This window comes from Equus quagga, unplaced genomic scaffold, assembly GCF_021613505.1.
Source record: "Equus quagga isolate Etosha38 unplaced genomic scaffold, UCLA_HA_Equagga_1.0 270_RagTag, whole genome shotgun sequence".
Classification (NCBI taxonomy): Eukaryota; Metazoa; Chordata; class Mammalia; order Perissodactyla; family Equidae; genus Equus; species Equus quagga.
The window spans coordinates 1,382,371-1,408,146 of NW_025799872.1; the positions used below are offsets into that span (position 1 = coordinate 1,382,371).

At 40.9% G+C, this 25,776-nt stretch overlaps 1 protein-coding gene across 1 annotated transcript in view; it reads left to right on the top strand.

The window, feature by feature from the left end:
* Positions 1-21,415, top strand: part of LOC124233905 (isoleucine--tRNA ligase, cytoplasmic-like) — a 77,606-nt gene extending 56,191 nt beyond the window's left edge. Inside the window, exons 31-34 of the mRNA XM_046651193.1 lie at positions 8,555-8,680; positions 12,548-12,691; positions 13,659-13,811; positions 20,850-21,415. Of these exons, the coding sequence (XP_046507149.1) occupies positions 8,555-8,680; positions 12,548-12,691; positions 13,659-13,811; positions 20,850-20,932 (506 nt within the window). The 3' untranslated portion in view covers positions 20,933-21,415. The remainder of the gene's footprint in view (positions 1-8,554; positions 8,681-12,547; positions 12,692-13,658; positions 13,812-20,849) is intronic.
* The last annotated feature ends 4,361 nt before the right edge of the window (positions 21,416-25,776 follow it).

The window sequence follows — 25,776 nt, forward strand, 5'->3', positions numbered from 1 at the left end:
GGATCCTGGGTGCAGACATGGCACTGCTTGTCAGGCTATGCTGAGGCGGCATCCCACATGCCACAACTAGAAGGACCCACACACACACGTGCAAAAAAAAAGGCAGCAGTTGTTAGCTCAGGTGCCAATCTTTAAAACAAAAAAAAAAACTCTTAAAGGTGGAGGGAAGACAGACCAGCTAGGGACCTTGGAACCAAGCAACAAAATAGTGGAGAGTTCTCAGGGTTTTCTTTTTGCCTCATGTACCGCAGCCTTGGAGCTGAAGAAGCCAGAAACCTGGAAATGCCAACAAGCATGCACAAAATTGCCCCAACAAAATCCTTCTCTCTCTAGATGAAGGACCAGAAGAGGGGCAGCCTAGCAAGACAGAAAACTTGGAGATAATAACTGCTCTACTCCAGCCAAATGCAAGAGAAGAAACTGTGGCCCTCACGCCAGCAGAGGCCAAGTGGAGAGCTTAGACCTTTGCCAGGCTGAGGAGCCTCAAGCCCCCACCGCCACGCTACTATCAGAGAAGACTAAGTAGTGAGCCAGGACTTTCCTCCCACCCAGGCAGTTATGAACCCCTCTGCCTAGCAGTGTCAGGGTAGAGCATGTGGAGAGCCTGGATGTCCGTCCCCACAGGCAGCAGCAGGGCATCCCTCCCTCGTACCACCGCCCGGTGGGAATGAGGCCGCATATCCCTGCTGCCTGCCGAGGCATCAGTGAAGGCCACATGGGGAGCAGTAAGCAGGCACTCCCACTCTTCACCGCCATGGAGGCAGCAGTGGAGGCCTGGAGGAGAGTGGAAACTCCCTCCTCGCCCCCTCCCAGCAGTAGCAAGGAATCCTGACCTTAGTGTCAGTGGAGACTGAACAGGGAACCCAGACTTCCCTTCCCACCCTCCCAGCAGGCAGTAACAAAGCAGTGTCCCCTCTCCCCTGCCGGTGTGATGTCAGACAAAGCCAGCTAAAATAGAAGGTTTAAATAAGAACCAGAGTCTCCTAATACCTAACATGTCTAGGTTTTAATTAAAGATTACTCATCATACCAAGAACAGGGAAGATCTTAAACTGAATGAAAAAAGGCAATCAATACCTATAAACACCAAGATGACAGAAATGTGAAAATTATCTGAAAAATGTAATGCAGCCAGAATAAAAATGCTTCACAGACCAATTATAAACATAGTAGAAACAAATGAAAAGTAGCCTCAACAAAGAAACAGAAGATATAAAGAATCAAGTAAAAATTTTAGAACTGAGAAATACAATAACTAAAATACAAAAACTCAGTGGATGGGCTCAACAACAGAATAGAAGAGACAGGAAAGAATCTGTGAACTGGAAGGTAGAACAATCAAAAGTACCCATTCTGAACAACAGTTTTTTTAAAAAATCTGAAAAAAATGAACAGAGCCTCAAAGATCTGTGGGATAATAACAAAAGTTTAATATTCTTGTGATTGAATTCTGAGAGAAAGAGAAGAAAAAGACAGGACAGAAAAAGTATTCAAAGAAATAATAGCTGAAAACTTACTAAATTTGACGAAACACAAAATCTACATATTCAAGAAGCTAAGGAAATCCCTTACAGGATAACCCCAAAAGAATCTGCATCGAGATGTAGCATAGGCAAACTTCTGAACTTAAGGCCAAGAAAACATCTTGAAAGCAATGAGAGAGAGATGTGCAACACCTAACTTAAAGGAGAAGAGCAATTCGAATGATACTGGATTTCTCATCAGGAACCTTGGAGGCCGGAAGGTAAAAGGACAACATTTCTCAAACACTAAAATGTAAGTGCTGTCTACCCAGAATTCTGTATCAAGCAGAAATATCTTCAGATGAAGAGACTATCAAGACAGTCTCAAATGAAGGAAAACTGAGAGAACTTGTCGCTAGCAAGACTTAACCCAAAAGAATAGCTAGAGGAAATTCTTAAAACAGAAAGAAAACGATAAAAGAGGGAATCTAGGGACATCAGTATGGAAGAAATAACAATGGAAAGAGTCAAAATACAGGTGAATTGAACAGACTTTCCTTCTTGAATTTTCTAACTTATGTTTGTGGTTACAGCAAAAACTGTAACATCTCAATGCATATGTAAGAAATATTTAAGACATAAAATATATAAATGGGAATAGCCAAGGGATGTAAAAGGAAGTAAGGTTCTTACATTTCTGTCAAACTGGTAAACACCGACACCAGTAGACTAGTAGTTATGTATATATAATGTACAACCTAGTGCAACCACTACAAAGTCTGTACTAAGCAATACGTACAAAAACACTAGACAGAGAAAAATGGAATCCTAAGGTGTATTCAGGTAACCCACAGGACGCTTGGGAAAAGAAAACAGAATAGAAATCAGAAAATAAAATGGAAGGCTTAAGCTTAACATCAATAATTACACTAAATATAGATGGTCTAAATACATCAATTAATAGAGATTGACAGAGTGATGAAAACACATTATCCAGCTATATGTTATAGCTATATAAGTCTTTAAATATAACAATATAGGTAGCTTGAAAGTAAAAGAATAGAAAAAGATATATTGTGCAAACATAAAGAAAGCAGGAATGCCTATGTTCATTTCCATAAAGTAGACTTCCTAGCAAAGAAAATTACCTATGACATTGAATAATATATGTCAATCCACAAGGAAAGCATAATGATCCTAAATGTGTATGTACCTAACAACAGAGCTGCAGAATACATGAAACAAAAACTGATAGACCTTAAAGGAGAATTAGAAAATCCATAATTATAGTTTGAGAATTGCCTATACCTCTTTGAACAATTAATACAACAGCTACACAGAAATCAGAATCTAATCAACATTTATGAAACACCCTACCGAATAGCGGCAGAATACACATTCTATTCAAACTCCCAGAGAACATTTACCAAGATAGATTACAGCCTGGGCCATAAAACAAAACTCAATTTAAGAGTTGGAATCATATAGAGTATGTTCTCTGACCACAATGGAATCAAACTATAAATCAGTTACAGATAAAAGCAAAATCTTTACACACTTCAAAAGTAAACAGTGTACTTCCAAATAATCCATGATCAGGGAAAAAATGTCAAGGAAAACATACGTAAAACTGAGTGAAAAGGAAAATACAACATATCAGAATATCTGGGAAGCAGCTAATTGATATCTCCAAAGACTAAAATTAGAAAAGAAGAAAGGTTTCAAATCAATAATGTAAGGTCCAACCTCAAGAAACTAAAAAAAGCAGAACAAAAATAAAATGAACCCTAAGTAAACAGAAGGAAAATAAAAATGAGCAGAAATCAACACAATTGAAAACAGAAAAACAATAGAGAAGATCAGTGAAACAAAAATGTAGTTCTTCAAAAAAAATAAAATCAATAAACCTCTAGTGAGACTGATATAGAACAAAAGAAGATACTAATTACCAATATCTCGAATGAAACAAGATATCAATACAGACTGCAGAAATCAAAAAGATAAGCAGATACCATGAACAACTCTCCACACGTGAATTTGACAACTTGCATGAAATGAACCAGTTTCTCAAAAAGCACAAACTAAGCCCAGAAATAAACCCACACATCTATGGACAGCTAATCTTCAACAAAGGTGCTAAGAACATACAATTGAGAAAGGAAAGTCTCTTCGATACATGGTGTTGGGAAAACTGGACAGCCACGTGCGAAAGAATGAAAGTATACCATTATCTTACACCATACACAATAAGTTAACTCAAAATGGATCAGAGACTTGAAGGTAAGACCGGAAACCATAAAACTCCTACAAGAAAATATAGGTAGTGCACTCTTTGACATTCGTTTTAGAAGGATCTTTTCGAATACCATGTCCCCTCAGACAAGGGAAACAAAAGAAAAAATAAACAAGTGGGACTTAATCAGACTAGAGAGCTTCTGCAAGGCAAAGGAAACCAGGAACAAAACAAAAAGACAGCCCACCAACTGGGAGAAAATATTCACAAATCATATATCCAACAAGGGGTTAATCTCCAGAATATATAAAGAGCTCACACAACTGAACAACATAAAAACAAAAAACCCAATGAAAAAATGGGCAGAGGATATGAACAAACTTTTCTCCAAAGAAGATATACACATGGCCAGTAAGCACATGAAAAGATGTTCAACATCACCAATAATCAAGGAAATGCAAATCAAAACTACACTAAGATAACCCATTAAAATGGCTATAATCACCAAGACAAAAAATAACAAACGCTGGAGAGGATGTAGAGAAAAGGGAACCCTTGTACACTGCTGGTGGGAATGCACACTGGTGCAGCCACTATGGAAAACACTATGGAGATTCCTCAAAAAATTAAAAATAGAAATACCATATGACTCAGCTATCCCACTACTGGGTATTTATCTAAAGAACTTGCAATCAACAATTCAAAGAGACTTATGGACCTGTATGTTCATTGCAGCATTATTCACAATAGCCAAGAAATGGAAGCTACCCAAGTGCCCATCATCTGATGATTGGATAAAGATGATGTGGTGTATATGTACAATGGAATACTACTCAGCCATAAAAAGAGACAAAATCATCCCACTTGCAACAATATGGTTACACCTTGAGGGTATTATATTAAGTGAAATGAGCCAGACAGAGAAAGAAAAACACCATATGATTTCACTCATATGTGGAAGATAAACTAACACATGGACAAAGAGAACAGTTGAGTGGTTACCAGAGGGGAAGAGGGTTGAGGGGTAGGCACAAGGGGTGAAGGGGCACATATAATGGTGACTGACAATAATGTACAACTGAAATTTCACAATATTATAAACTATTATGATTTCAATAGAATTTTAAAAAAAGCACAAACTACTTCAACTCACCCAGTATGAAATAGATCATTTCAGTACCCCTATTGCTAATAAGGAGATTGAATTCGTAATTTTAACTCTCAAGAAATCTCCATATCCAAATGGTTTTGCTAGAGAATTCAACTAGACTTTAAAAAAATGAATGCCAATTCTACACCGATTCTTCCAGAAAATAGAAGGAACACTCACAACTCACTTTAGTAAGATATTAGACACCAAAACCAGATGCAGACAACACACAAGAAAACTATAGACCAGTATCCCTCATGAATATCAATGTAAAATTCTTACCAAAATATCATGAAATGAAATATAGCTATATATACAAAGAATTATATATTATGATAAGTAGGGTTTATTCTAAGAATGTAAGGCTGGTTCAGTATCCCAAAACCAATCAGTGTAGTCTACCATATTAACAGGCTAAAAGATTACCCGATTATACCATTTGTTACAGAAAAAGCATTTGACAAAATTCAACAACCATTCCTGATAAAAAAAACTCAGAAAAACAGGGAGAAGAACTTTGTAAACTTGATAATAAGCATCTACAAAAAACCTACAGCTAACATTATACTTAATGGGAAGAGATTGAATGTTTTCTGCCTAAAATAAGGACCAAGGCAAGGATGCCTATCTTCACTACTTTTATTCAGCATTGTACTGGAAATTCTTGCCAGTAGAATAAGGCAAGAAAAGAAAAGAAAAGGCTTACAGATCAGAAGAGAAGAAATGAAACTACCCCTATTTGAAGATGACATGATTGTCTACGTAGAAAATCCCAAGGAATCTGCAGTGTGTCCTGAGACCTCTCCATTGGTTGGCCCACCAGCATTGTCACCAGCTGTTCCCAGGATGGTCGTGTGTTCATTTGGACCTGTGATGATGCCTCAGGTGAAACGTGGTCCCCTGAACTGCTGCACAAGTTCAGTGGTGTGTGGCATGTGGGCTGGCCCATCACTGCTGACATCCTGGCTTGTCTCGGGGAGAGGCTGTGAGAGGACCCTGTGGAACCAGTCAGTCCGAGGGGCAGTGGATGTACATCAGTGATGTCAGCAAGGCCAGGGTTCTGTGTCAGCTTCAGTCGGGGTCACCAGAATGAGCAGTGACAAGACAGATGGGGCCTAGCTCCCTCCTCTGCTGACTCCAGTACTGTCCCTTTCTGGGCCAGCTGACCAAATAATTGGGAAGAAGAGCTCCCAACTCCAACAAGGTTACTCTCCTAGGAGTAGTTACCAATGGAGCCACAGATTGATCATCTGCTTTAACGTGATTTGATATGGTTTGTTATTTCCTGTCTGGCTGACACCACTCATGTTACGAGGAAAAACCTACAAATGACCTTTAAATTTATTACTTTAAAGTATTTTTGGCCAGTTTTCTATACCTTTTGGGTTCAAGCATTAATTGAGGGGTTTTATCTTCAAAATAGTTGAATAAAATCACATTGCTTATAAAAAGCAAAAGAAAAAACTTTCATCAAATACACAGGCTATAAGATAAACATACAAAAATCAATTTAATTTTTGTATACTAGCAGTGGACACATGGAGAATGAAATTTAAAATACAGTACCATTTACAATTGCTCAAAAAAAGGACACTGTAAATCTAAAAACACATGTATAACATTTTATGCCAAAACTATAAAATACTGATAAAAAAATCAAAGAACTAAATAAATAGACATCATGTTCATGGATTGGAAGATTCAATATAGTAAACATGTCACTTCTCCCCAAATTAATATACAGGTTAAACTTGATTCCTATCAAATCTCAGCGATATTGTTTTGTAGATATAGACAAAATTACTCTAAAATTTATCTGGAAAGAGAAAGGAAATAAAGTAGCTAAAGTAATTTAGGAACATAAGAATATAGTGGGAGAAATCAGTTTACCCAATTTCAAGACTCATCTGAAGACTGTGGCATGAGTACAGAACAGACACATAGATTAGCGTTCCAGACAGAGAACCCGAAATAGACCACACAGTGTGGCCAAATGCTTTTGTTGAAAAGAACAAAAGCAATTCAGTTGAGGAGTCTTTTCATTATATGGTGCTAGAGCAATTAGATATCCATACGTAGAAAAAAATCCCAGACCTAAGTCTTATACCTTTTATAAAAATTAACTGAAAATGGATCACAGACTCAAATGTAAAACTATAAAACATTTAGGAAAAAAACATAAAATCTTTAGAGTTCAGGAGTAAGCAAAGAGTTTTTAAGACCTGATACCAAAAGCCCAAGCCATAAAAGGAAAAACTGATAAATTGAATCTCATCAAAATTTAAAACTCTGCTGTGCAAAAGATCCTGTGAAAAGGATGAAAAAACAAGCCACAGACTGGGAGAAGATCTTTGCAGACCACATATCTAACAAAGAGGTATCTAGAATATATAAAGAATTCTCAGAACTCAGCAGTTAAAAAGTTCAATTAGAAAATGGGAAAAGAGAGGAGCAGATGTTTACAAGAGAAAATATACAGATGACAGATAAGCACATGAAAATGTGCAACATCATTAGTCGTTATAGAAATACAAATTAAAATCATAAGGAGATATCACTACACACCTATTGGAATAGTAAAAAAAAAAAAATAGTGACAATACCAAATGCTGGTGAGGTTGTAGAGAAACTGGGTCTCTCATGTATTGCCGGTAGGAGTTTTAAGATGGTACAGCCACTCTGAAAAACATGTAGCAGTTTCTTAAAAAACTAAATGTTCACTTTCCACAATCATCCAGCAATTACACTTCTGGGTATTTTGATTCCAGAGAAATGAAAGTTTATGTTCACCAAAAAACCTCTACTCAAGTGTTTATAGTAGCTGTACTCTACGTAATAGCCAAAAGCTGGAAACAACCCAAGCGTTCTTCATAGGTGGTGGCTGAACGACCTCTCGTCCATCCAAACCATAGAAAACGACTCAGCAATAAAAAGGAACAAGCTATTGATTAATGCAGCATCCTGGATGAATCTTGAAAGATTTATGCTGAGTGAAAAAAGTCAATCCCAAAGGTTATGTCTCATGTGATTCCCTTTATATAGCATTCTTGAAATGACAAAATTATAGAAATGGAGAATAGATTGTTTGCCAGAGGTTAATTAGGGAGTAGAGGGAGGCGGGAAATAGGTGTAGATTTTAAAGAGCAAGATGAGGGATTCTTGTGGTGATGGAGTTGTTCTGTATCTTGACTGTGTCAATGTCAGTATCCTGGTCATAATATTGTGCTATAGTTTCAAAGTTGTTAATTGGGACAAACTAGGTAAAGAGCCCATGATATCTCTACTGTTCTTCTAACCTCACATGCCTCTATGGTTATCTCAAAATAAAATGTTTAAACAAGTCAGCGAAGTAAATATCTGGAGTTGAATCTAGAGTATAGGATAAATCAACATCAGGGGCCACTTGAGGATGTTATTTTTACATCAGATAGTATTTTTTACCACTCTGAGCCCTAGGGATTTATAAATGGCACAAAACGAAAAATGCAGATCATAGAGACAAGTTTGAATCTAGAAAAAGATGAGCAGATTGCCTGATGGAGTTCCATCCCTGGAACATGTCTACCAAAGATTGCCAAAGCACATGTTAAGAGTATATATAGTATATACTTAAAGGGAAATTAGAGCTTGAGCCCCCTTGTCTCCTTTGACTTTTCATTCAAATTTAATGTGTTTTCTTCAGTTTTACTTATATTTGTGGCTTTTTAGGTGGAGTATTGCTTCTGGAAAATCCAAAAGGTGATAATAGGTTGGACCTTCTAAAGCTGAAGAGTGTTGTTACTAGCATTTTTGGTGTAAAAACTACAAGGCTGGCTGTCTTCCATGGTGAAACAGGTACGTGGAAAGTTGAAAGGTATCCATGTGCTTTGACATGAGGTGGATCCATGGAGATGATTGCTTCATACCAGTTATGCATGTAGCCTTTGCCCTCTTCCTGACTCTGTCAGTCAGGGCGGGCTCTCAGCAGTGCCTGCCACAGTGTTTCTGCTGCTCCTTACTGTGTGATAGGGCTAAGGAACACTGGACTTGCTAGAGATGACAGTTTTAACTCAACCTCTTGCCTGTTAGCCATGTGATGGACTCTGGGCTTCAGAGACTTCCCTGGTGAGTTTTAACTTCATTAAACATACTGCCTGCATCTTGCTAAATCCAGATTCTCAGTAAGACAAGCCTAAATAAAATTTTGAAGAATTATAAGTATATTCTCTCCCACTGTCATGTGTTGAATTGTGACCCCCACCCCGGCAAAAAAAAAAGATGTTGAATGAAGTCCTTACCCAGTAACACTGAATGTGATCTTGTTTGGAAATAGGGTCGTTGCAGTTGTAATTAGTTAAGATGAGGTCGTACCGGAGTAGGGTGGGCCCTACTCCAGTGTGCGTGGTATCCTTAGAAGAAGAGAGCCATGTGAAGACACAGACACGGGGAGAACTCCATGTGATGACAAAGGCAGAGACTGGGATTACACAGCTGCAAGCTGAGGAGTGCCAGGGGTTGCAGGAGCCTCCAGAAGCCAGGAGGAGGAGGGCAGGATCCCGACAGGTCCGGGTTAGCACAGCCCTGCTATCACATTGATTCCGGACTTCTCAACTCCAGAGCTGTGGGACAAGTGTCTGTTGCTTTAAGCCTCCCAGTTTATGATTCTTAGGGCAGCTGTAGGAAACTAGTACACTCACTCCATGAATCTGAATGCTCATTTTCAGAAACTTTTAAATAGCTTAAAAGAGTAAATATCATGACCAAGAAGTAAAGGGAAAACTGCTAAACCTCGGATAAAAACCACAATGAGGTACTATTACATGCCACCAGATTGGCAAAAACTAGAAAAATTATGGGGTCCAGTGTTGTCTGGGAAGCTGTGTAATAGGAACTGTCCTTCACGGCTGGATTGTCAATTGATAGAACCACTGTGGAAGACCATTTACCATTGTGTCATTTAAGGGAATCAAAAGTAATGTGGGAGAAATTGGGAAAGTAAAGGTCTGGAAGACTGGTTGGTTGGAGGATCTAAGAAAAAATCTCTGCCCAGGATCCACCCAGGGAAGCTGGTAAGCCAGTGGACAGCTTGAGTCTACCTGAAAATACTGTAGGATGAGAAGCAGGGAAGAGCAAGGGCAGACCGGAACCCACATCTGTCTGGCCACGTTGAACACCAACTGTCAGGGGACCTGCAGAAGAAGCTTTGCCAGAGAAGTGCTCGTCTGCTTGGCCCAGAAGTTGGAAGAGCACAGGAAGAGTGTGGCTGTCCACTCTGACCCAGCAAGCAGCAGCCCATGAAAGCTGAATGGTGCCTGGGCCCAACGTTGACCTTTCAAACAAAGTGGCTGTAACTAAACTCCTCCCTTCCAAACCCTGTGCACCTTTCTCTGTGGTCAGCCCCAACCCAGACCAGGCCAGGCGGAGAGTTCTGGGAAGCAGTTTTAGCTTAGCTGAGTTGACACAGGGTGAAACCACCACAGTCCACCCCTTAGGATTCTGGCATCTGCACATGGCTCTGTAAACCATATCTCACTTCCAGATAAGACCATCATAAATTAAAAGTCACATGTTCAACTATCCCTTGTACAACTGAAAATATGCTAACCATCTCACCCAATACCGCTTAGAAAGTCACCTTATCTGTGGCGATGTTGGTTTCTCTTCTAGCTTGAGGCACCTTTCCCCTTTGATTTGACATATAAAGTTAAATTCTGTTAATATACTTTATGTTATATGATAGGAAAGTAGGAGAGTGGAAAAAATAAGAATTGGTTAATATGTACACAAATATATTCTTATATAAATAAGAAAGAATTCATAACATTACAGTCTCAGTTCTGTAACTGACAATGGGTCAAAGCTTTCATCTTCACATGCCATATGTGAGTCTCTGATTTTGAGCAGGGGTCAGCAAACTTCTTCTCAAAAGGCAGAAAGTAAATATTTTAGACTAGGAGCTAGAACTCTGCCATTATAATGCACAAGCAGCCATGATCATATGTGAAAGAGGGGCAAGGCTGTGTTTTATTAAAACTGTGTTTACGTAAACGGACAGGCAGCCAGCCAGGGGCCATAGTCTCCCTGTCCCTGATTTAGAGCATGAAGGGCATCGTGAAGGACATTACCCCAGCCCTTCAAGGTGTTGCTACCCAGGTGGTCCTGAAACTGAGTCTTCAAAAGGCCATTCTACTGTTTTTCAAGACCAGCTGTTTCGTGATGATGGGGAACGTGGTATGGCCAGTGAATTTCCTGAACGTGCGTGCCTTACCACACTTTGCTGAAAAATCAGTTTCTTGGTCAGAAGCAATGCTGTGTGAGATGCATATTGTGAATAATAAGACAGTCCATGGAGTTTGACGGAAGCATTGCAGGCAGCAAAGCTAATCCATTTCCAAAAGAAGTGTCTGTTTCAGTAGAAATAGGCACTGCCTCTTCCATGGTGGAAGTGGCCCAGTAGCCAGCCTGCCGTCAGGAGCCCTCCTCAACTCCCCTGGCAATAATATGATGCTGGGAGCTAGTGATGGCCTCTGCTGTTGGCGGGTGAGAAACACTGTAGCAAAATCAGCCTCGGGAGCGGAGGTCATGTTGCTGAGCCCATCTGTAACACCATTCCCAGCCAGGATGGCCTCTTCATTCATCAGTCCATTGGGCAAGGACAGGAGTGACTGGGAAAGACCAGCTGACTTCCACAGAATGGGTCGTATTATCCACCTAGTTTCTAGGATCCTCATTCACACAGTCTGCCCATTTGGAGTGATCTGTCCACATACCTCTTGCCCTGACTTCCTTGCAAACCACTTCTGTTTTTTCCAATCCCTGACCATTCCTGTTCACTGCCCGTGAATTAGTATAGATCCATTCCTCTGGCAATCTCTCCTGATCAAAATGAACAACCAGCTGCTCTAAATGAAGTGGTACCCACTGGGAGGATTCCCGTCCACCACTGTTCTTCAGGGCCACCCAGAATCAAAGCAGGCTGTAGGACTGCAGTCGTCCACTCTCCATGGGGCAGCATGTCATGCAGAACCGTCCACACAGCAGGCTTGAAATAATTTCTATCAACTGGTCCTACAGGAGTTTCCATGAAGTGACAGGTGCGGCTTGAGAGAAAACCCCCGGCCCCGGGCTGGGCATGGGCATCCATCCACTAGGTGGGGCAGGTCCCTTTTTCCTTGAGGATCCGCCCCAGCCCGGTGTCAGACATGCTACTTCTCCTGTCCCCGGTCACAGCCACTACCAGTCGTTCACCTGTGTTTGCATCCCTAATACTGTTTAATTTTATATAAATTATGCTACATGTGTTCTGTGTGTCTTGCTATTTTCCACATGTTGTTGAATCAAATAACTTGTTTTATCTTCTGACTATAATTATCATTTTTTATTATAAAGCTTCTTTTCATGGTGAATTTTGGGATTCTAATATAGGAGGATATATTAAGAGGAGCTGTAATATACAGAGAAAATGGTAAAAGGGGAGTAAACAATTTTCCTTATATTTTAAGTTATGAATATTATGCTATTTATTTTGCAACACTACTTTCCTACTATTTGCACATCGTTAAAGCCTGATTTTATAGAAAAGATAGTGTCCTTTGATAAACAGAAATAAATGGAAAGCCTTACTTTAAGGATAGATGATAAATTAATTAAATAGGAAAAAGTGAATGACTTCAGCTCTGATCTCTCTACCCCTGAAAGAATGATTGTTGTTGTTATTTTTAGAAATACAAAACCAAACCGATTTACTGAGTCTTAGTGGAAAAACACTGTGTGTGACTGCAGGATCGGCCCCCTCTCTGATCGACAGTCCCAGTGCTCTCCTCTGTCAGTATGTCAACCTACAGCTTCTGGACGCGGACCCACAAGGTGTGTGCCTCCCCCAACTGCGAGCACCCTCACCTGGCAATGTGGGCACTGTTTCTTTTAACATTCAACCTCTCGGACTTGCATGGACTTTTCAAGGCAGCTTCAGTGTAGTGATTAAAGTGGAGACTCCCATACGGCCTTGGGGAGTGCACAAGGCTTGTTTCTTTTGGTATATTTATGTAGAAACACCCTCATCCATCTGACGTGGTCAGGAAATGACATGCATTAGTTAGGTAAAAATTACAGCTAAATGAAGCTAAATTGTTAAAGTGCCAAAACGTTTTAGCTTTTTTTTTTTTTTTTTTTTTTGAGGAAGATTAGCCCTGAGCTAACTGCTGCCAGTCCTCCTCTTTCTGCTGAGGAAGACTGGCCCTGAGCTAACATCCGTGCCCATCTTCCTCTGCTTTATATGTGGGACGCCTGCCACAGCGTGGCTTGGCATGTGGTGCGTAGGTCCATGCCTGGGATCCAAATCGGCAAACCTGGGCCTCCAAAGTGGACCATGCGGACTCAACCGCTGTGCCACCAGTCTGACCCCACCAAAACATTTTAATTTTGCCTTGTTTTTTTTCCTTGGAAAGTGTTCTGAAAACTGTTGTATGTAAGTCAGGTCTTGATCAACAGACTAGATTGACGTTTATGTTTTCTGGGTATTTTGGGGTCCTCGTTTGCACTTTGTTGCTGAAACCTTTGGGCTCTTCATTTGACTGCTTGCTGAATATCTCTTCCCCAAGCTGCTGGACTTTTATACTAGTTGGTTCTTCTTTTTCCCCTTCCCCTTTCCCTCTGTGGGTTGTTTAAGGCTGCATCTGCTGACTGTACAGCTGCCCCACTCGTGCTCCTGTTTCCGCGGCTGGCTTTCAAAGCCTTTAGCTCTGCCATTAGTGCTGTCTGCAGCCCTGCCTAGGTATCCAGTAGCAAGGGGGTGAACTCTAGGATTTAATCCAGTTTGTTCTTTCTTCTGTAGAGTGTTTAATGGGAACAGTGGGCACTCTGCTGCTTGAAAACCCACTTGGGCAGAGTGGACTCACCCACCAGGGTCTTCTGTATGAAGCAGCCAAGGTGTTTGGCCTTCGGAGCAGGAAATTAAAGCTGTTTCTGAATGAGACTCAAACGGATGGTGAGGAGATTATAAAACATACTAAATTTTTTTCATTTTGTTTTTCTTTTGTTGAAATTTCAATTTGATACCATTGACCAACTGTAGATTATGTGTGTGAGAGAGTACTACTGTTACTTTTTTTGTTTGTTTGCTCTTCAGAAATTGGCCATACTGTAATGTTAAAAAAATAATAATAATTAAAAAGATGGTTACTTTTTGCTTTGGAAATAACCTAAGAATTATGTTGGTATGTTGCTATGTTGTTTTAGGTAAATTAGCATATTTGCTGATCCTAAAATTGTTCTCTTCCCCAAGAATCAAAATAATCACAGTATTGCAAAATAATAGCTTGAAGGGAACTTATAAATGACATTGTACCTCAACCTTTACAGCTTATAAAGCATGCTCACATGCATTTCCTCAATGAGTTACATAAGAATGTGAAGCGCCAGGTCATCGGTCAGCATATGCCCCATTTCATAATCCAGAAAGCAGAGACTCAAAACTCTGACCCAGGACCTTACCAAGGCATAGGCTGGTGTCTGCAAGGACCTGTTTTCTCCTTCTCTCGGCCTCCCCTTTCCATCATCCACTCTGCGACGTCAGCTTCTGTGGCTCTTCTCACAGCTTCTCTCTGACATCTTAGCCCTCCCCTCTGCATTCTGTTCTATAATCTGTCCTGTAAAGATATCACACGTGTTCACTTTAATGTTGCTGCCATTGCAACCCCTCCCCAAACAGCGGCCCTTGGTGAGATCTGCGTTTTCTGTTTATAGCCGTCCTTCTTGTCATCCCCACTGGAAACATTTTACCATCCCATCCTTTTATTTATAGTCTCACAGCCTGAGATGTATTGGACTTTCTGAACCAGGATTTGTGTCTTCCAGCACGGGTGGAAAATTGCCGGATGTTATCTTTTCCAAATTTACGTCTTATCTTGATTTTCTGCAGTTTGACTATGATAAGCCTAGGCATAGATTTTTTTATATAAGGCATTCTTCATTTCTGTTACAGTGTCTTGATTTCTAGCATTTCCTTTTAATTCTTTCTTAGAGTTTCCATCTTTCTGCCTAATTACCCATCTGTTTTTGCATGTTGTCCACTCTTCCGTTAGAGCCCTTAGGGTATTAACACTAGTTATTTTAAATTCCTGGTCCGTAATTCCAACATCTCTGTCATATGAGTCTGCATCTGATGTTTGCTTTGTCTCTTCCTACTGTGTTTTTAGCCTTTTAGAATACCTTGTAATTTTTTGCTGATAGCCAGACATGATGTATTGAGGAGAAGAACTGGGGTGACCAGGCCTTTATTGTGAGGTTTATGTTATCTGGCAGTAGTCAGGCTGTGTTTGTTGTTGGCTGTAGCTGTGGGTGTCAGAGGCCACAATCTCCTCTGGAGCCCTTGTTTTTGCCTCCTCTCTTGTCTTGTGGTTTCCCTAGGGAATTTTTTTAAATACTGTCAGAGCTGCGCCTGTTCTTTCGGCTGTAATCCCTGTCACCCATCCGGCGCTGTGGTAAGCTGCAGGCTGAAGGAAGCAGGAAGTGTTAGAGAGTTTACGCTTAGTTCTCCGTCTCCGTGAGCCTGGCCCTGGGCTGTGGCCTTCACAGGTGTTTCTCAGCCTTTTCTCTTTCCTCCTGATGTGGGAAAGGAAGGCTAGAGGGGGCTCGAGTTGGGTGTTTCCTTTCCCTCAGGTGCTTTAGGCTCTGGTTAAAAAAAGGTAATGACTGATGAAGGAGTTCCGCCGTTTTGCTGGGATTTTCTCTGTCAGTCTTATGCCTTTTTTGCCCCTCATTTCCTTCATCCACTGCCACCTTTGTGTCTAGTTGACTTTTTTGTAGTGTGCTGTTTTGATTCTCATCTCATTTCCTTTTGTGGTTTTTTTTTTTTTTTAGATATTAGTGTGTACCACGAGGGTTACAATTAACATCCTAAATTTATAACAATCTAGTTTGAATTGATACCAATTTAACTTTAATAGCATATAAAACTCTGCTCCTATACAGCTCTTCCTCTACTGATATTCTTGTTAGATTTTACGTCTTCATACGGTTTGCCCAAAACCATAAATTTTTAATTGTTTTATATATTATCTTTTTAAAAAATCATGTAGAAAACAAAAAGTGGAGTTACAAACCAAAAATGCAACACCCATACGGCTGTGAATCACTGTGTAGCGTCCTTGCGTTTCAACCTGAAGGGTCCCTTCAGCACTTCTTGGAGAGCAGGCCTAGTGGCAGTGCGCTCCCTCAGCTTGTGTTTGTTTGGGAATGTCTTAATTACTCCTTAGTTTTTGGAGAATAGTTTTGCCAGATAGAGAATTCTTGTTGATAGCTGTTCCTTTTAGCACTTTAAATATGTTATCCCACTGCCCCTGGCTTCCTCGGTTTCAATTAGAAAGTGGCTGTTAATCTTACTGATTTCCTTAGTATGTTTCTTCTCTCTTGCTGCTTTCAAGATTGTCATTTAATCTTCCAGTATTCCTTCTGGCCCTTTCTTTCTTCTCCTTCTGAAACTCCCGTCACATGCATGTTGGTCCACTTGACGTGTGGTCCGCAGGGCCGGTAGGCTCTATCCACTATTCTTCATTCTTTTTTCTTTCTGCTCCTTCAGGTGGATGATTTCAGATGTCCTGTCTGCGAGTTCACTGGTTCTTCTGCCTGCTCCAATATGCTGTATAGTCCCTCTAGTGACTTTTTTTCAGTTATTTTACTTTTCAGCTCCAGAATTTCTATTTGGTTCCTTTTTATAATTTCTCTTTATTGACATTCTCATTTTGTTGATAAATTGTTTTCTCGGTTTCTTTTGGTTCTTTGTCCCTGGTTTCTGTTGGCATTTCCAGGGGTCTGTGGTTTTCCATTTAAGACAGTTGATTTAGAGTCTTTGTCTAGTAAGTTCTAGTATTTACATTTCTTCAGGGACAGATTCTATTTATTTTTTCCTGTGAATGGGCTATACTTTCCTGTTTCTTTGTATGCCTGGTGATTTTTTTGGTTGAAAACTAGACATTTGAATACTACAATGTGGTAACTCTGGAAATCAGGTTCTCCCCCTCCCAGGGTTTGCTGTTTTTGATTGTCAAAGGCTGTAATCGTCCATTTGTTTTATGACTTTTCCAAACTACTTTTGCAAAGACTCTATTCCTGGTTGTGTGTAGTCACTGAACTCTCTGTTCCTTTAGCTTGTGCTCAGCTACTGTTTTGACAGAGATTTTCCTTGACCTCCAGGAGCTAAAAGTTTGAAAACAGAATACCCACTCCCCAGGTTTTGCAGGGGCTCTGTGCTGGGTGCTCCCTGGGCACAGCCGGGCTATTCACAGCTCTGCCTCAGCCTTCACCTCCTATTTGCACCAAGCCTGGAGATCAGCCAAATCTGATCAGAATAGCTTTTTCCCTTTTTCAGAAGCGAAAGCTTGGGGTCTTCTCAGGTCTTGTCTGTGTATGCACCCTGCCCTGGGCATGCGTGTGGCTCGTTAATTGTCCAGTATATATGGCCCCTTTTTAATGCCCTAACTGTCCACAGAGACTCCTCTGCTTTGCCTCTCAGACCTTGAGCTGTCTATGGTGTGTTTCAGCCATAACCTTTGCCCCAGGCAGCTGTAGCTTTCTGTTTGCCTTACAGTGTTTTCAAGCAAAGCCCACTGCTTTTTCACCCCGACTGAGTTCTGTGTTAGGCAAAACAGAGACAAGCACCTTCTGTAAGCCCTCAGGGAGCCCCCAGGTTAGAAGAGACATAGACCAGGGTCCCTCACCAGGAACATGGGCTGCTGTCTTCAAGTCCACCGCCAAGCTGGGGGCCTGGGCCAGGTGCAAGTGAGAATGCTACAGATCTGTCCTACCCTTTTCAAGTCACCTTTTCCTTGATTCACATTCACTCGTTGCCATAAACCTTTGACTGTTTTCTGGAGTTCTGACAGTGTTGATTCTGACCGTTTGTTTTGTGATGTTCCTGTTGAATCTCAGTTTAAAGGAGCATTTCTCTAGTTCTTTGGGGACACTGTCAACCCAGGCCCCATTTAAACTCAATTATTTTGGGCTACAGAGAGAGTGCTGAGAAAGTTCTGGCCCCAGTCATGTGTGAGCACCAGAATTCTCCTGGGGACACGTGCTGTTTACCTCTACTCAAAACAAGGCTGAGTGAGGCAAGTCCTCTTCCTGGTTTACTGTGGCTGGCACTGTGGATCTCCATACACTGAGGGGCCTGAGATACAGGCACGCGTTCTCTCACGTTTCTGAGGTCAGAGTGGAACCAGGGCATCAACAGGGCCGTATCTGCTCTGAAGGCTCTAGGGAGGATCCGTTCTTGGCCTCTTCCAGCTTCTGGTGGCTCCAGCGCTCCTTGACTCGTGGCTGCATCACTCTGCTCTCTGCCTCTGGTCACGTTGCCTCCTACTCTTCTGTCCTCGTGCCATTTTTCCAGAAAAGGTCACAGTCACAGTTTCCAGGAATTAGAATGTGGGCAGCATGTCTCTTGGAAGGCCAATGTCAAACCCCCTACGCTCTCTTAACTGTTCTTCTCTGTAGTGAAGGATCTTTTTGAAATTTACCCTTTGCCATGGTTCCTAAGGCCCCAGTTTTTTGAGGGGGTTTTGTCAGGCTTCCCAGTTTGGTAGACCCTAGGCTTTTTCTTATCTTGCTAGCCTTTTAGTGCTAATAAGTTTAAGCCACCAGGACCACCAGAAAATCTTAATGTTCAGGTAACTCTTGAGATTCATAACTTTTGGCCTCTATGGATTTCCCTCATTTTCTTCCCTTGCTTAGCTATGTATTTTTTTTTACAAATTAATGTTTTATTGTACGTTAAAACTTTCTGCTATATTGTTGAAAACTAAAGCCTGCTTTCCACTTGGGTTCCTCTCTGTAATGAGACACAACCACAGTGCTCAGGTTTCTTCTCAGTGACTCCCCCTTGTCTCCTTACCCTCACTGGTTTGGGGCTTCATTGTCTGTCGAAACAGCCTGTCTGCAGCCCATATTCCTCCACCGTAACTGTCTTCATGAACATTCCCTTCATGATGTTCCCCTGCCAGGACCCCCAGGGCTCCCCATTCTCTAATACTTCAGACTGTTTAGCTTCACACACAAGATCCTTCCTGTCCCAGTCCTTAGCTTTCTTTCCAGGTGTGTCCACGAAGCTTTCATTCTATCAGAAGGCTTTTTTCACTCTCCCTCCATCACACTTGGCTGTTTCGTTGTGGTTTGGTAGTAAAGCTCAACTGTATACATAGCTTCCTGTTTTGATAAGATTGTATAACACTTGAAAGACATTCTTAAGTCCTCTTTCTTATCCCTCAAATCTGCTGGTCACCAAGTGCAGGAGAGCAGTGGAAGTGAAGAACTCTTACCGTCTCTCACCTGTTCTGTGCGGGTGCAGGCACCTGGTTGAAACTGATCAGAGGTAGAATCACGTTTGTATGAGTTGATGTTAGTAATACTACCTATGATTCACAAAGCAGCCTTATCTGCACTGTCTCATTACCTCTGACTGCTCTGAGGCTGACTGTGCAAAAATTTAGTAGGTAAGAGGTTTGAAGGTTATGTCAGTCACCCAGGATTACCAAGAAGCCAATCCAGTATCATTTCCCAATCTGGTATTTCTAGCCTCATTTTCATTGTATTTTTCCTCTCAAAATTGTGTTTCATAAAATATTAATAATTTGGTAAGTTAGAAGGATCACATAATGCTTACAGTTTTAGAAACTCACTGACGCCTTCTTGTTTGTTCCACTAGATTCTTAATGTCATCTCAGATTCTGTAGTCATCTGTTAAGGAGGCAGCTTTGAGGGTATTTTCACATCCAGGACTCCTGCTAGGACAAGAGCCATTTTTAGAGAAAGTTGTTCCCTTCCCTTTGAATTCAGATCTGGCTAGAAGCAAGATGCCCCACAGTAGGCAAAGAACTTTTTAAATTTTTCTTTTCTCATTCTTTGTCTCTCTTTCTTTTTGAGCTTTTTATGTATTCAGTGTGGTTTAATCAGTCGCATTTGTGTTATACTTTTGAACGCTCAAATCTTTTATCTTTGGCCATATTGGCTCCTGTGTTCTTCAACACGGGCATTCAGCCTTTGATAACTTCTTGCTTTCTGGCATAGCAACGTGTCCTGGGCTTATCCAGACCTGGGAATGGCCGTCCTTCCTCTCAAGGGAGTTAATATTAGAAACCACAAAGCTGGGCCCATGGCTTCTAGGTCTTTTCTGTAGACATAGAAAGTATTTGTTTGGGGCGGGGTCTGGGGACATCTTGGACAGTACCCAGAGTTAGTTAGGTTGAGGACACAGTCCTCCAGAAGTCTGCCCAAGACTTCTAACCCCAGTTGTAAGGAGTTAGGGTCCAACTACAAACTCAGAGGGAAGAGTCTGAACAAGACCACTGTCCTTCTAGCAACTGCAAGTTCAGAGGGTTTCCCAAAACCACCCTCAGGTTTGAAAATTTGCTAGCAGGACCTCCAGAACTCACTGAAAGCTATTAAACTCACAACTACTATGATTTATAGGGAAAGGATATAACCTAGAACCAGGCAAAGGAAGAGATGCACAGAGTGAATCTGGGAGGAGTACCAATGCAGAGCTTCAGGTTGTCCTCTCCCCAAGGAGTCATGGACAGTGTCACCTCCTCCTGGTCCTGAGAGTGTGTACAGCGTATTTCCAACTGGGGAAGCTCACCTGAGCCTTGGTGTCCGGAGTTTTGTGTTGAGGCCTCATTACGTAGGCATGACTGATCCATTGCCCACGTGGCTGGTTTCAATCTCAGATGATACTGCATGACCCAAAGCTCCCACCCTGAGTCATATGGTTGGTCTTTCTGGTGTGACAGGCCCCACCCTGAGTCATCTCATTAGCATAAACTATCACGTGTGTTGAGGTGAGAATAACAGACGACACTCAGATCACCCAGGAAATCCCAAGGGTTTCGAGGTTCCCCAAGGAGCTGGGACAAAGGTCAGACCTCTCTTAGGGTGAGGCCAAATTCCTTAGTACACAGGCAGTTAACATTTTTTAAATATTCATCCAGAATAGGTAGAAAATTGGTTTTCTAAAAACTTCTTCTTTCCATTCTAGAAATTACAGAAGAAATTCCCATGAAGACCTTGAACACGAAGACTGTGTATGTTTCTGTATTACCAACGACAGCAGACTTCTAACATTCAGTTATCAGTGTGGCTCAGTCAGCCTTCACCTGGTGTATATTTGCCCCCTACACGCACACACACACACACACACACACACGGAGACACAGTGAAGAAATTTCCTTCAGGTGCATGTATTATATGCTGCTTTTGGTCTAAAATTGAAATGTGATTAATTCATCAAGTGACTTGAGACCTCACAGAAATATTCACACTTAACCTTAAACACTTAGGCAGTCATGTTGGGGGACAGTTACAATGTTACCGCAGCACGACAGAGTTTATTTCTATACTTGAATTCTTACGTATAGAAGGTAGAAGTGATTTAAATGGCATAGTATATATATATATCATTCTATGGCCTTGTAAAACTTATTTGGGACCTCTTGAAGGAATGGACAATGTTATATATTCTGCTATCTGGATTTTCCTGGTAATTTGATGGAATATTTTAAGTTTCAGTAAATCAGAACAATAAACAAACTTTCTCTCAGATAATAAACGTGTTAGAAGTAATTTGTTCTCCCATAGTTAATGAAACTTGAAATTTGTAATCTTTAAAGAACACAAAAACTTAATAGTGACTTCTGTATTAAGACAGTAAACTAAACATCTAATTTCACTTCTTCCCAAAATCCTGTGTGTCAAAGAAGCAAATGCCAAGCTGCAGTTAGATGTGCAAGAACTTACTGGAGGAAACATACGTGAAGGGTAAAGGGAGAGGGAGCAGCGTAGGTGGCGGGAGCCTGCAGGCTGCCCTTGAGGTCTGACACCTGAACTTCTCTGTGCAGAGAGAAGAGGAAGGAAGGATGACTATTAGAAAAAGCCTAGAAAGAGTACAGAGTTGGGCAGATATGACCTGGCTTTGTACTCCTGCCTTGCTCGGTCTGGCTGTGAGCAGCCGAGGGGGAGTGTGGCCTGGGCACAAAGGCCTCTGGATCTGAAGTGCAGGAGCTGGAGACTGTCAACCAACTATGCTGCTTGCATCAGACTCTCCTGGGGGAGATCTAAATGGTGCGTCTCTGGCTGCTGCGATAAATGCATTCAAATCCAACCCACAAAGTCAGAGGAAACAAAACAGAAGATAACAAGTGTTGACAAGGATGTGGAAAAATTGGAACCTTGTGCCTGTTAGTGGGAATGTAAAATATTACAGTTACTATGGAAAACAGTATGGAGCATCCTCAAAATATTAAAAACAGAATTACCACATGATCCAGCAATCCATTTCTGGGTATATATCCAAAAGGATTGAAAGCAGGGTGTTGAAGAGAGATTTGCACACCTAGGTGCATTGTGGCATTGTTCACAATAGCCAAGAGAGGAGTAACCCAGATGTCCATCAAGGGAAGAATGGATAAAGAAAATGTGTTCTATACGTACAAATGAAAATTACTCAGTCTTTTTTTGTTGTTTTTTTTAAAGATTGGCACCTGGACTAACAACTGTTGCCAATCTTTTTTTTTTTTTTTCTGCTTTATCTCCCCAAACCCTCCCTGTACATAGTTGTATATCTTAGTTGCAGGTCCTTCTAGTTGTGGGATGTGGGATGCGCCTCAACGTGGCCTGATGAGCAGTGCCATGTCCACGCCCAGGATCTGAACCCTGGGCTGCCGCAGCAGAGTGTGTGAACTTAACCACTCGGCCACGGAGCCGGCCCCTTGAAAATTACTCAGTCTTTAAAAAGAAGGATGAACCTTGAGGGCATTATGCTAAGTGAAGTGAGCCAGTTACAGAAAGACGAATGCTGTGCGATTCTGCTTCCGTGAGATACCTGGAATAGTCAGACTCATGGAAGCAGAAGGTACCATGGTGGCTGCCAGGGCTGCAGGGAGGGAGAAAGAGGGGGTTGTTCAATGGAAATAGTTTCAGTTTTGCAAGAGGAAAACGTTCTAGGAGTCTTTTGCACAATGACCTGAATATAGTTAACACTACTAAACTGTATCCTTAAAAATGGGTAAGTTGATAAGTTTTATATATTTTTTTCAGAATTAAAAAAAATTTTAAATGTCAAAGAGACTTATCAAAGGGACAGAAGCCAACCTGAAAAATCTCCCAGTGGCCAAAGCTGGAGAATTTGAACAAAATAATTTTTTCTGGGGCTAGCCTCGTGGCACAGCAGTTAAGTTTGCACATTCCACTTCAGTGGCCCAGGGCTCACTGGTTGGGATCCCAGGTGCAGACATGGCACCGCTTGACAAGCCACACTGTGGCAGGCATCCTACATATACAGTAGAAGAAGATGGTTCAGGGCCAATCTTACTCAGGAAAAAGAGGAGGATTGGCAGCAGATGTTAGCTCAGGGCTAGTCTTCCTCCAAAAAAAAAAAGTAATTTTTTTTATTATTATAGTATTGGATTAAAATCCAAAGTATAAAATATATTTTTATAAGTCCATACTGGTATAAATGATTGAATAAATAAGCAAATGAGAGAGAAGAGACAAATCTCCTGTACAGAATTCCAATTAATTTATGTAGATACTCCCCATCAAGGTGATGTACCTTAATTCCCCCCACCTTGAGAGTGGGCTGTACTTAATTAACGACTTACTTCCAAAGAGTAGAGAGAAGAAGGGGCAAAAAGTGGCTTCACAGTTTAGAAAGCTGGCAACACTGCCTCAGACAGGGGAAAGTTAACGTCAGTCACGATTTGGTGTACTCACCATACAACGTGAGGAGGATGGTGCTCCGCCTCCGGTCCTCCCATAACCCCAGTCCAACCACAAAAACCTCAGACAGACCCAAAGTGAGAGACATTCTACAAAATACCTGACTCCTCAAAACTGCCGGTCATCAAAAACAAGGAATGTCTGAGAAGCTGTCACAGACCAGAGGGGACAAACAGACATAAAAACTAAATGTGGCATCCTGGTGTGATCCAAGAACAGAAAAATGTCTTTAGGGAAAACCTCGTGATGCCCACATAAAGTATGGAGTTTCATTAACAATATTGTACCATGGTTGGCTCAATAGTTGTGAAAAATGTGCCATGATAATGTAAGATGTTAGCAATAAGGTAAACTGGGTTTGGGGTATATGGGAACTCTGTACTATCTTTGCATCTTTTCTATAAATCTGAAACTATTCTAAAAAAAGTTTAATAAGTGCAAGGAAATGAAATTTAAAATCTATTTGTAATAGCATCAAAAATGTGAAATAGGGATAAATTTGACCAAAGATATGCAGCACTCATAACTGAAAATTATAAAATAGTGCTTAGAGATACTAAAGAAAGCCTGTGTGAGTCAAAGAGCTGTATCATGTTTATGTTGGTCAGCTAGGGCCCCATAAAAAATTCCACAGACGGGGGCTTAAACAGCCAAAATTTACCTTCTCACAGTTCTGGAGCTGGAAGTCCAAGGTCACTGTGTCTGCAGGTTTGCTTTCCCCAAGGGCTCTCTCCTTGGCATTATTGGGAGATGACTGCCTTCTCACCATGTCCTCACATCGCCTCTTCCCTGCATGTGCACTCCTGGTGTCTCTTCCTCTTCCTGCCTGGACTCTAGTTCTACTGGATTAGGGCCCCACTCTTATGACCTCATTTAACCTTCATTACTTTTATAAAGGCTCTATCCCCACATACACATGGGGGTTAGGGCTTAAGTATATGAATTTTGAGGGAACAATTCATGACGTTCAGAAGTTTGAAGACTCAATATTAAGCTCACAGTTCTTCCAAGTTGATCTATAGAGTCAATGTAATCCCAATCAAAATGCCAGCAGGATTTTTTTTCATAGACATTAACTAGCTAATTTTAAATTTTATATGGAAATGCAAAGGATTTGAAAGCAAAATTCAAAATAGAAATGCCATATGATCCAGCTATTCCACCTCTGAGTATTTATCCAAAGAACATGAAAACACTAGTCAAAAAGATATATGCACCCCTATGTTTGTTGCAGCATTATTCGCAATAGCTGAGTCAGAAGCAACGTAAGTCCCCATCAATGGATGAATGGATAAAGAAGATGTGGTGTGTGTATATATATATATATAGATATATATATACACACACACACACACAGTGGAATACTACTACTCAGCCATAAAAGATGAAATCTTGTCATTTGCAACAACATGGATGGACCTTGAGGGTATTATGCTAAACAAAATAAGTGAGAGAGAGAAAGACAATTACCATATGGCCTCGCTCGTATGTGGAAGACAAACACACATAGATACGGAAATCAGATTGATGGTTACCAGAGGGGAAGGGGGTCGGCAGAGCGAGCGCGAAAGGGGTAAAGGGGCACATGTGTACAATGACAGATAACACTTGGTGGTGGACAAAATGCAGTCTGTACAGAAGTCAAAATATAATGATGTACACTTGAAATTTATATAGGGTTATAAACCAATGTGACCTCAATAAAAAAATAATTAAAAAGCCAAATAACTTTCAAAGAGAAGTACAAAGTTGGAGGACTTAACCTTATTACAAGACTTATAAAACTACAATAATTAAGACTATGGAATTGGCATAAAGATAGCAAATAGATGATTAGGACAGAATAGAGAATTGACAAATAGACCCACATATATATTTTCAATTGACTTTTTTTAAGGATGCCATGGATGTCAATGGGAAAAGGATAATCTTTTCCCCAAAATAGTGCTGGAACAAGTGCATTGTCATAGATAAACACGCACATACACACACAGAACCTTGACCTATTCCTCTCTATATAAAAATTAACTCAAAATATAAACATAACAAATATAACAATATGTGTATTTTACCACTATATATATGTAAAACAGAGAACTAAACGTAAGAGTTAAAATTATAAAACTTCTAGAAGAAAACAAAGGAGAAAACGTTAGTGAGCTTGTGTGGTAGGTAGAATAGCACCCCCA